This window comes from Camellia sinensis, chromosome 13, assembly GCF_055761805.1.
Source record: "Camellia sinensis isolate YWXY chromosome 13, ASM5576180v1, whole genome shotgun sequence".
NCBI lineage: Eukaryota > Viridiplantae > Streptophyta > Magnoliopsida > Ericales > Theaceae > Camellia > Camellia sinensis.
The window spans coordinates 35,947,990-35,960,969 of record NC_138973.1 but is presented as its reverse complement, the minus strand read 5'-3'; the positions used below and the strand labels follow the sequence as shown (position 1 = coordinate 35,960,969).

At 39.6% G+C, this 12,980-nt stretch overlaps 1 protein-coding gene across 1 annotated transcript; it reads right to left on the bottom strand.

The window, feature by feature from the left end:
- Positions 1-8,366: 8,366 nt before the first annotated feature.
- Positions 8,367-9,989, bottom strand: LOC114289606 (disease resistance protein RPM1-like). The gene has a single exon (XM_082900422.1). It carries the CDS (start codon positions 9,987-9,989, stop codon positions 8,367-8,369), a length of 1,623 nt encoding a protein of 540 aa, XP_082756548.1.
- Positions 9,990-12,980: the final 2,991 nt, after the last annotated feature.

Below are 12,980 nucleotides of genomic sequence, written 5' to 3'. Positions count from 1 at the left end.
GGGTACGGTATGTAATTGAAAATGCTAATTTTTAATTAGTATATATATATATGTTAAAATTGTTCATTCTGGAAGTCTGAATACTCTATCTCACTCTATTGGACACCCAACTTACTTGGTTAAACACCAATTCCACTCCATTGTATACCCAACTCATAACCAACTCCACTCCATTGGACACCCAACTCATAACCCTTGAGAACTCGTAAAACAAAATTGATGGAATTACTATTTTTTTCTTACCATAATTTGTTTATTAGCTTATATGTGTCAATATCATATTAGTTTAATGAGTATCACAATTTATGTTTGTTATATATGAGATGATAAATAAAATATGGTAATAAAATGTGGTCATTAATACTCTTAATATATATATACTGTGACACCCCAAATGTTTAATTAATTTTAACACCGCATTAATATATTTTATTTCGCCTCTACCTGCGCCACTTAATTTGTTAAAATTGAAATTAATTAGCAAGTTGCGATTCCAGCCCTAAACATCCGGGGTTGGTCATGACATATACTAACTAGGGGTGTCTGCCCAACTGATGGTTGTGCTGTTAAATTTGAAAAATATGAATTTTAATTTTGAATTGCAATCACACATATTATGTACCGCTCAATTGGTAACTGTCTTGTCTATCATACCAATATTTTGGTTTTGAGTCCTAAATTCCTCTCTATATAATTTTGTATTTTAAATAGGTTAGAAAGACATTTTTGAAAATTAACATTGTGACATTTTTGTGTCAACACCACCTCAAAGCTTTTCTTTATATAAAGATTCTTCTTTGTTTGTTTGTTTGTTTGTTTTTTTTTTATTTAAATCTTTTTATTATTGTCTCGAGTATATATAATTTTTTAAACAATAATCCAATGTAAAATATATATCCATAAATTTTATTTATTGTCTCAAATCTGATACTTATTTTGTTCACAATTTATTAACAAATCAAAAAAATATTTTACGACTTATTGCACAAATTAATCATGGAGAAACCAGACTTTGCGGAAAAAAGAAGAAGAAGAAAGGTCTCATTTTATCATGCTAATGATAAATGCAAAATATATTTATAATAAGTTTTCTTATCCACGTTTTAATTTTTGAAACAATGATATCAATATATTAGGTTTTTTTTTTTTTTTTTTTTTTTTGGTGTGATTTGAAAAGTCTAAATTAATAGATTCATAAAGTTTAAATTTTTAAATGTCTCCTGAAAAATATATCTGGAGTCAAATAACTAAGTAAAATAGAGTGCAATCAATTATCATCTAGACCAAAAATAAAACAAATCATCTACAGAATATGAAATAAAATTGAGAAAAAGGGAAAAGAAATAATTTACTTATTATGATACTGATCCAATCTAGAGAGAGCTCTTCTCCTTTCTCTCTTCATAGGAACTTTATTTTCCTTTGACCATGTTCTAAGTACCCAATTTGAACTTCAGGGATGTGAGCTATTTTACAATAATCCCCATCTTGTACATCTCGATCCAATTTTGAAATCAGTTTCTGAGACATTTCAAAAAGCCCAAATGTTTGAAGGTTGGTCAGATGTTTGATGCCTGAAGGGACCTCCTCCATCAATTCACTATTCACGATAATTAGAGTTTCAAGGTGGGGCATTGCTCCATCTTCCACTCTCACCCATCTCAATCCTTTTAATTTAGAAAAACGTAAATGTTTAAGCCTCTGAAATCCTCCTGCCTTGAAATACAATACGTCGCCTTCGTATGCCTTATCAAGTATTAGCTCACCCAAATTGGGTAATTCTTGTAAGGATCGCAAAGGATCATCCCTTAACTTGCTACACCCTAAACGTAAACGGACAAGGCCATGGAGAGAAGGTATCCAAAGCGGAAATTCCTCCAAACGTCCAATCAAGTATAATTGTTGAAGAAATCGAGGAACTGGAGATAGAGATTGCAGATCAAGGATCTCATCCACTTTGGTTGAAATTATATCTAATCTACGAAGATTGCTGAGCCTTTCAATGGAAGAGCACAGAGTCACCCCATCTTCTCTTCTTAAATTCCAAATGGCTAACTCCCTTAGTTGGGTTAGCCTCCCCAGCTCTTTTACATTACTAATCCCACATCCACTTCTTTGGTCTGCCTCTATCAGGGATAACACTTGTAGCGACTGCAAGCTTCCTATTTGAGATGGAGCTTTAAAGCCACTCATATCTCCAAATTCAAAATAAATGCTTGTTGATTTAAAATGAAATGATAGGAGATTGCGCAATTTCTCAAGGCGTAGGATTTCATCAGGAAGCTTAGTCACATAGGTTCCTTGTAGTGTTGCGGATCGGGGGCACACCAGGGAACTCAAACAAGCAATAACACACAAGATTTAACGTGGTTCGGCAAGTCGCCTACGTCCACGGGCAGCGGATTCACTATATTGAACAAAATGGTAAGAATTACAACACTCTCTGTAATTCTCTCTCTCTCTTTGCTCTCTAAGCATCTCAGCTGTTTTTCTCAACTCTCCTTAGCTTCTCTATATATAGAGATTACAAATGCAAGAAAATGAGCTGGCTGCCAGCCCATTGTTGTGCTTTCGGTGGCTTTCCAGATTGAAGCTTCACATGGCTTCTCTCATGGCCTCATGGCCAACTCACATGGCCTCATGGCTTCCCCACCATGTAGCTGGCTGCCACTTTCCATCACATGGCCAGAATCTGTAGCCAATATTCAACAAATCTCCACCTTGGCGAGGATTCTCTTATCCAACATAGTGATCGATCAACACTGCCATGCACCCGAAGGTGCTCAGTTCCAAGAGATGTTGACCAAGTCCAAACAATGTTGGAACTTGATCCCAGAAACTACCTTTGTGAGCATATCAGCCGGATTATCTGCAGTACCAATCTTTTGAAGCAGAATATCCCCTTCATTCACAATTTCTCGGATGAAATGGAAACAGACATCAATGTGCTTGGTGCGGGCATGATGAACCTGGTTCTTTGCCAAACAAATGGCACTCTGACTGTCACAAAACACCTCAACGTGCTTCTGAACAATTCCCAAGTCTTCAATCAACCCATGTAGCCAAATAGCTTCCTTAAAGGCTTCCGTCACTGCCATGTACTCTGCCTCTGTAGTAGACAAAGCCACCGTTGACTGAAGCGTTGACCTCCAACTTACTGGCCCTTTAGCAAGCGTAAATAAATACCTTGTTGTTGACCGGCGTTTGTCTAAGTCACCAGCATAATCTGAGTCCACATATCCTTCCAAATTCTGCCCGAGTCGGTTATCTCTCTCGAACTTCAATCCCAGATTGATCGTGCCATGTATGTACCTTAGGATCCATTTCACTGCCTGCCAAGTCTTCAATCAACCCATGTAGCCAAATAGCTTCCTTAAAGGCTTCCGTCACTGCCATGTACTCTGCCTCTGTAGTAGACAAAGCCACCGTTGACTGAAGCGTTGACCTCCAACTTACCGGCCCTTTAACAAGCGTAAATAAATACCCTGTTGTTGACCGGCGTTTGTCTAAGTCACCAGCATAATCTGAGTCCACATATCCTTCCAAATTCTGCCCGAGTCGGTTATCTCTCTCGAACTTCAATCCCAGATTGACCGTGCCATGTATGTACCTTAGGATCCATTTCACTGCCTGCCAGTGATTTTTTCCTGGATCATGCATATACCTGCTTACCATACTCATAGCATGCGAGATGTCAGGCCGTGTACAAACCATAGCATACATTAATGCACCAACTGCATTTGCATATGGAACCTGTGCCATATGCTTCCGTTCTTCTTCTGTGCGTGGAGACAACGAAGCACTAAGCTTGAAATGAGGGGCCAATGGTGTACTTACAGCTTTGGTTTTCCCATTGATGCCAAATCTGTCTAACACCTTTTTCAGATACTAGGTTTGTGTCAGACAAACCATGCCCTTCTTCCTGTCTCTCTTGATCTCCATGCCAAGAACTTTCTTTGTTTCTCCCAAATCCTTCATTTCAAACTCCCTTGCTAACTGTGCCTTGAGTTTGTCAATCTCCACCTTGCTCGTAAATGCAATCAGCATATCATCTATATATAAGAGCAAATAGATGAAGGAATCGTCGGGAAGCTTACGGAAATATACACAATGATCAAATTGACTTCTTGTGTATTCTGTCTCCATCATGAACCGATCAAATCGCTTGTACTACTGTCTCGGGGATTGCTCCAATCCGTACAAAGATTTGTTCAGCTTACAGGCCCAATTCTCTTTTCCAGCAATTTTGAAACCATCTGGCTGGGACATGTATATCTCCTCTTCAAGATCTCCATGTAAGAAGGCAGTTTTGACGTCGAGTTGGGCGAGCTCGAGATCAAACTGTGCAACCAAAGCTAACAAGATGCGAATAGACGTGTGCTTCACAACAGGTGAGAATATCTCATTGTAGTCTATTCCTTCCTTCTGAGCATAGCCTTTAGCTACCAATCTAGCTTTGAATCTGATGTTGTCTCTGCCTGGAATGCCTTCCTTCTTGGTGTAAACCCACTTACACCCAATTGCTTTCTTGCCTTTTGGAAGTTGCACCAACTCCCAAGTCTGGTTCTTGTGAAGTGACCCGATCTCTTCATCCATAGCCTCCTTCTATTTGACACTTTCTGCATTATGCACGGCTTCTTTGAAAGTGCAAGGAACATTGTCTTCAATGATTGAAAGTGCATAGGCTACCATATCGGTCATCCAACTGGGTTGCTTAGTAACCCTTTTTCCTTTCCTGATTGCAATGGGTTCTGATTGTTGCGGAGCCTCTGGATCTTCATTTTCATCTGAACTCTCTTCAGAGCTATCCTCTGAGACTTCTTCAGGATGGTTGATTGGCTGACTAGTCTTTGCTGGAGTCTCAAACTCCACCTGTACTGACTTCTTCAATGCTTCCTCATTCTGTTGAGGATCTGGTTGCTTCAGCATTGCAGACTCATCAAAGGTAACGTCTCTTCTGATGAGAACTTTCTTTGATTCAGGGTACCACAGCCTGTATCCCTTGACACCGTCACCGAAGCCCAAGAAGATGGCTTTCTTGGCTCTTGGATCCAACTTAGATTCTGTAACATGAAAATATGCTGGACATCCAAAGATACGTAACTGATCATAATCAGTAACTGGGACTCCTGACCATACCTCCATGGGAATCTTCCCATCTAATGCTGCAGTAGGTAGTCTGTTGACAAGATGACGAGCATAGTTCAATGCCTCGCCCCAAAATGTCTTGCTCAATCCAGACTGTGACAGCATACACCGGACTTTCTCCACCAAAGTGCAGTTCATGCGTTCTGCAACTCCATTCTGCTGCGGTGTTCCAGGAACTGTGAAATGTCTCACTATCCCTGCATTCTGGCAAACCTCAAAGAAGGGATCTGATGTATATTCACCACCATTGTCAGATCTAAGCTTCTTGATCCGTCTGCCTGTCTGGGTCTCAATCATCTTCTTCCACGTAAGAAAGATGTCTAAGACTTCATCTTTGTGTTTCATTGTATAAATCCAAACTCTTCTAGAGAAATCATCAATGAACGACACAAAGTAGTGTTTACCTCCCAACGAAGCATTCTTGGAAGGACCCCATACGTCGGTGTGGACGTAGGCTAGAATCCCTTTGGTACGGTGAATTGCAGTACCAAACTTGATTCTTGTTTGCTTGCCCAATACACAATGCTCGCAGAACTCAAGCTTCCCCGTCTTGGTGCCTTTCAACAGGCCTTGCTTTACCAACCCTTGTAAAGCCTTCTCACCGACATGCCCTAGGCGCATGTGCCAAAGTTTGGAAGTGTCTGATGCATCATCTTCTGAGCTGGAACTGGTGGAGACAGCCACTCTCCCTGTGACTGTAGAGCCATCTAGGAAATATAAATTTCCCTGTCGAGTACCCTTCATTGCAACCAATGCTCCTCGAACAACTTTAAGGACTCCACCTTCCATGGTTACTCTGTAACCTTTGGAGTCTAAAACTCCCACTGAGATGAGATTCTTGGTTAGATCTGGTACATACCGTACATCTGCAAGAATTCTGATTGTTCCATCATGGATCTTCAGTTTAATTGTTCCAATCCCCTTTGTCTGGCAAGCTTGGTCGTTGCCCATCAGCACAACTCCTCCATCGAACTCTCGTAAGCTCGAGAACCACTGCTTGTTAGGACACATATGGAATGAACATCCGGAATCTATTATCCATTCATTAGACTGGCCATATGATGAAACTGTGAAGGCTCCTCCTTCATCATTATCTCCATCTTGTGCAATATTCACCTTCTCTTCTGTCTTGTCTTTATTTGGACAATCTTTTGCCCAATGCCCCTTCTGGCGACAAGCTGCACACTCGTCTTTTGCAAGACGTCTTTTGTCTAAAGGTTTCCCCCTGGATTTTGAGCGAGACTTTCCTCGCCCTGTATTTCTTCTGTTATTTGTTCTGCCTCTGACTGTTAATGCCTCGGATGTTGAGTCCCTGTTTGCAGACTTATCTTTCCTTCTGAACTCATTGTTCACCAAGGCGTTTGCAACATCAATATACTTGATCTTCTCTTTACCGTACAGTAAAGTAGTAGTGAGATGATCATACGAGTCAGGCAAGGAATTTAACAATAACAGTGCTTTGTCTTCATCACCAACTTGATCATCCAAATTCTTCAAATCCGTAATAATTTTGTTGAAGTTATTTAGGTGTTCGTTCATCGAAATACCTTTAATGTAGTTGAAACGAAACAACCTCTTCCTCAAGTAGAGCCGGTTCTCAATGCTCTTTGTCATGAACTTATCTTCCAGCGCCTTCCAAAGCTTCTTCGCAATATCATATTCTGTAAAGGCATACGTCTCCTCTTTTGCAAGGCAAAGTCGGATGGAACTGCAGGCCAGGAGATTCACCCTCTCCCATTCTATCTCGTCCAGGTCATCTGGTTTGTCTCCCTGAGTGAAGTGCAGGTTCATTTGGACAAGCATATCCTTAACTTCGCATCTCCACATGCCGAAGTTGCTGCTTCCATTGAACTTCTCTACCTCGAACTTGGCATGGGACACCGGGGTCCAATGCCTAGAAGTGCTTGTACTGGCTGAATTATTTACGGACTCGGTTGATCTAGATTCTGCCATTTTTTAGAAACTTCAATTCAAAAAACTGACCGTACAGATGTGTCCGAAATACTCCAAATAGTTGGGAAGCACTATTGGATCGTCAAAAACGGACTCCGAATGGCTCCGATCTGGCAAAAACACTTTGGACGGGTCAGATCTGCAGAATCTGGTGCGCTGAGATGCACCGGATAATTTCTCCGGTCAACGGCTGGTCAACGGCTTGGTCAACGGCGCAGGCGGCGCGGTCAACGGAGGATCCGGCTCAACGGCTCAGCTTCGATCGGCTGATGACGTCGGCTAGCGTGGGCGCGTGCGGCGCGTGTCTGCGCGTGAACGCACGCGTCGTCTACCTCTGAAAGTGCGTGCGGCGCATGCATGAGACTGGGCCGATGCGCCGACTGTCTTCACGGCGCGTGGGGACACGTGCAGCGACTGGGCCTCACGCGCCTTCTTCAGGCGGCGCGTGAGGGCGCGTGTGGACTCCTCTTCTCGAGCCCTTGCTCCTGGTATGCTCAAAACCTGATTTCGAGCAATTCGAAATCTGGGCACTTTCGGGAAAAATTCGATTTTTCGCAACCCGAGCTCTGATACCAATTGTTGCGGATCGGGGGCACACCATGGAACTCAAACAAGCAATAACACACAAGATTTAACGTGGTTCGGCAAGTCGCCTACGTCCACGGGCAGCGGATTCACTATATTGAACAAAATGGTAAGAATTACAACACTCTCTGTAATTCTCTCTCTCTTTTTGCTCTCTAAGCATCTCAACTGTTTTTCTCAACTCTCCTTAGCTTCTCTATATATAGAGATTACAAATGCAAGAAAATGAGCTGGCTGCCAGCCCATTGTTGTGCTTTCGGTGGCTTTCCAGATTGAAGCTTCACATGGCTTCTCTCATGGCCTCATGGCCAACTCACATGGCCTCATGGCTTCCCCACCATGTAGCTGGCTGCCACTTTCCATCACATGGCCAGAATCTGTAGCCAATATTCAACATGTAGATCTAAGGTCTCCAAGTTCTCAAGCTTCCCAATCAACTTTGGGACCATCTTCACTTTTGTATGCCTCAAACTTAGGTACCTGAGATGGATTAGTTTAAAAACTTCATCTGGTATAGTCTCCAATGGAGTACCACTCAAATCTAACACTTTTAGCAGCCTCGAACCACGTCTAAACAACTCATGCAAGGATGCAATAGGCAATGAATCCATCGGTCCCCATACAAACAGAGAACGAAGTCGAGAAGAATGCTCGCTATATTCCATATTATCCAAGGTGCTTCAGATCAATAGGCGGCGAACCTTCTTTGACCACCTTGAGCCCTGTCTACAAATTGTTGTTACAATGTTTTGCTCTCTCGCCTTTGAAACAATAATTTCACGCATCAGATCATGAATACGAAATTTAGAAGGCCTTCCATTTGGATGTCTATTTGCCACTTGAATCAGGCTCCTATTGAATAGCTCATCGAGGTAGCCATTTGCAACTTCTTCTATTGTCTTCCCCTCAATGCCATTCACAAACCCTTCTGCTGTCCAAAGTTGAATTACTCTTTCGCACGATGTCTGTTGATCCTCCGGGAAAATGCTCAAGTATAAGAAACAAATCTTTAGATAATAAGGCAGATCATTATAGCTGAGAGAGAGTGCTTTTTTCATACTCTGTAGTTTGTCATTGCCTTCTAATTCAGCACCAAGGCTGCGATAAAGCATTTCCCATTCATCTATTCGGCTTTTGTCCTTTGTAGCCAAAACACCACTTATCGCTACAATTGCAAGTGGCAATCCCTCGCATCTTTTTAAGATTCGATGAGAAATTTGCTTCAAGTTTGGAGGGCATAAGTTCCCCCGAAAAGTCTTGTTGCAAAACAGCGTCCAAGACTCCTCTTGGGACAACGGCATCAAGGTATAAACATGACCATCAGTTTCTTCGCAACAGGTAGAAGCTATATGGGCGAAACGAGTTGTGAGAATGACACGGCTACCACAATTGTTGTCAGGCAGCACCTGTTTGATAGCCTCCCAAGCATTGACATTCCAAACATCATCGAAAACAACCACGTACCTCCTTTGCTGCAGAAAATCATTAGCTAGACATTTTAGCCTATTGATGCTCATAGTTTCAACTCCAACAGGGACTGGTTGCATGATTTCATGGAACAATTGTCGAATCATGTCCTTCAGGAGATCCTCAACCCCAAATGACTCCGAAACAGTGAGCCAAGCATGGCTGTTAAAATGCTTCTTCACGGCTGCAGCATCGTAGACTTTTTTAACCAGATTTGTTTTGCCTAAGCCGCCCATTCCCACCACAGAAATCGCTTTCAACCCCGAACCTCCTTGGACAAGCCACTCCATCAGTTGTCTTTTGGGCATTTTTCTTTTGGGCATTTCAATGCCCACTAGCTTTGCTTCTTGGATTAGAAGTGCATCGCCACGACAATCAGACCATGAATTGTTAACAACAGTGGACCTTGAGCCTTGCTCTAGTATACCATATTTATCATGGTATCTTTTATGTCCCTCGGAAATATTGATGACCCTGGACTTGATTCTTTGTATTTCAGAAGCAATTTGGTGGCGAGCATTTAAAGTCTTGGCGAAGTAGAAAACCTTACGAAGAAAACCACCGAATCCATTGCCGCGATGATGTACAAGGTGAAGCTTGAATTTGTCAAGAACATCTTCAGTGTCATAAGCAGCATCTCGGACTTGTTTGATCCAAACTTTGAGTTCAGGATCACTTTCTTCCTTAGCATCAGCAACTTTGAGGAAAGCTGACATGCGCTCGAATTCACCTCTAATGTCTTCCATCTCTTCCCGAACTCGGCTCAGCAAATTGACCTCTCCCTGAAGGAAGGGTGCAAAGTTGGCTAGTAGATGGAGCACCGCAATTTCAGCCATTTTCTTGTTTGAAGTGAGTAGGCTTTGTTTTTGACGGGATAATTAAGAGGAAATGGTGAGCTGAACTAACATTTAAAACTGGGAATTTGTAATGCTCCAAGTCAACTGAGGTTTTGTGGCAACTCAAGAGTACATGCTTGATATAAAATTTGTTATATACATTTGCAACAATTATTGGGCAAATTGCTTTTGCTATGCAACTACAGGGCTTTCCAAGAAGTAACCAACCACCATTCTGTGATAATTTTGGTATTGAATTATTGATAGTCCTAAGTCTTTGTTTGCGCGCTACGAATATATATTTTTTTTTCGTGGAAGTCATTGTAGGATGCCCTGTAAGTCCTTGTTTCAAGTGTGGATGCTCCAGGTGGTGACATTTGTTGTTCAAGACTTTGTTTGGATGCCCTGTAAGTCTTTGTTTCAAGTGTGAACGCTCCAGCACTTTGTTTTAATGTCAATATATGAATTGTTTTATTATTAGTTATTTCCGGGTCTTTTCGTTGCATTCACTTAGGGCACTACTCTCATTGTCAATAGGTGATAAAAAATTGTCTGCCTATAATCTCATTCTTCTAGTTTAAATCAGGGTCGGCTTAAAGCTTTGCATAGGCTAGGTTGGGTTGGTTGTATAAGAAAGTGGGCTGGGATGGGTATTCAAGTGAGTTGGGTGTTTAGAAAAGTGGATTAAAGTGTTTCACATAAAGCTTTGGGTTGAATTACACACATATATGTAAATAAATAAATTCCAGCGTGTTCAATTGAACACCCACCCTTACATGTAGAGTCGCCCCTATATATAGGGGTCTTGTTTTAAATTTTCTTAACTGATGTTATTAAGACACTCATTAATAAGGCCTTTTTAATTTTTATGAAAAAGACATCCACACAACAAAAATAAATAAATAAATTCTACTCATAAGCATAATACGAGTTCCACAAATTTAGAAAATGCCTATGTGGATTAGTTTATATATGTAAAGTACCTATTCTATTTTTTAAATGCTCACATTACGAAAAAAAAAAAAAAAAAAGAAACCTCCACCAATTTAGAATAGGTTGAGATGAGATTTATGAAAAGAACCTCCACCAATTTAAAGCTCTAATTACATGATAACTTATAGCAATTTTCATTTCTTTTTGTTTTATAACTCTTAGAATAAATAAATAAATAAAAGGAGAGAGAACTTCAAGATTAATAATATTATTTGAATTTATATGTATATATTAAAAGCTTCCTAAGAACATTTCACTTTAGGCCACATTGAGTGGTAGGCCGGCCCTAATTTAAGTGATTCTTTATAACCCCTTCTTTTTATGGGATCCATAAATGTAATATTATACAAATTAATTTTTTAAAATTTTTCTTACTCAATCGATGATGTGAAATTATTATATTATGAAATAGATACTGCTTCTCCTTTTTACTTTCTGTAGCAGAGTTATGCAGTGTATCCCTAGATTTAGTAACCATGGAGGAAGTTTCTAGTCTGTTTCATGTGTGTCCCTTTCTTTTCTCTTTCATTTTTATACCATGAATTATATGTTTTTGGCACATGCATTTTTTAGAATAGTTGAGAAACAACATGTTATATTATTAAAATAGTTGAGAATAGTCTCTTGGTTGAAAAAAACATATTGGAAAGATTGCCACTTCAGTTGCAGAAGGCAAGGCCTTAAAAGACAGGGTATCATACAAAATTCAATTAAGTTGAAGGAGATATTAAAGTAATTGTCAACACTTTCTTTTTTAATACAACTAGGAACATTAGATACATCTCGGGTAATCCAAACTTATCAGCCAAATTTATTTGTGCTAAAAAGTTTAGTATTATGTTTACTTTTTTAGCCAATATATTGATTTTTTTAGCTGATTTACAAATGATGCCTTACAAAAATGCTGCTAATAAAGGCTTATGTATAGAATGGAACAAATTTGAGAAAAACGAAGATAACTAAGAATAATTGTGCTCTAGGACATTGAAAATTTTCATAAGACGAGACACATGTGAGACAAATAAGTGTTTCCCATTTTGTGAAATTCTTCTATGTATTTCGGTTCTCTCAAGTTAGTAACATGTAGGGTCAAGAATTAGAGGAGGAAAAAAAAAAGGGAAAGGTGAGAAAGAGAGGAGGAGAGACAGAAGAGAAAGAAGAGATAGTTGCCGATGAAAGGATGAATGGGAACACAACTACAATATATAAAAGCTTTAGGGACTAAATTTGTGTCCCCGAAAGTGAATTTTATTACAGAAAACATTTTGTGGTCAACTTCCGTGGTCGCGAACATAGTCGCTAAAAGATCGTTTTAAAAAGTTAAAAAAAGAGTTTAGCAATAAAAAATTGAAAATGTTGCTAATATATTAGGGACAAAATAATTTGGTCAAAAAAAGGTTTATATTTTGAAATAAAAAAATTTTAATCCCAAAAAGATAATAATTCATCACGAAATTTTTCGAAATAAAAAAATTTCATCCTTAAAAATAATTTTATCTTGAATTTAACTTTCTAAAATCTTAATTTGTTGTAATGATAACGGTTGAAAGATTACCAGAAGAGCGTTCAACAGCGAGACTGCAAACGAGCCGAGTTTTTGTTGGGTATACCTCCTTATTGGAGTGTGGGACCCAATTGATTTATTAAAAGAGTTTTAATTTGGCTTGGTTTAGTATAATATATTTTTATATATTATATTTGAGAAGACCCAATTCAATTTGGATACAATTAGAATTTAATTATAAAAATCCAAGATTCACAACATATATAACATATATATGACTTAAGTTTTTTTTGGGGAAAAAAATCAGAGAGTAGCAGTACCGATTCTTTTTTCGGTGAGTGTGCTTAGTGTATTAATCAATTTGATGGAATTTGCTTTGGGGAAGCTACAGTTTTGATTTGGTGCTGCCGCGGCTAATTGATTTCGGGTTAATCAATTCGGTGTTGATTTGTTTGATCATTATTTAGTGGGTTGATTTGGTTCGTTATTTTGGA

Bases quoted from the DNA above. Each gene is read 5' to 3' on its own strand.
- LOC114289606 (XM_082900422.1), bottom strand. From the start codon at position 9,989: ATGGCTGAAATTGCGGTGCTCCATCTACTAGCCAACTTTGCACCCTTC.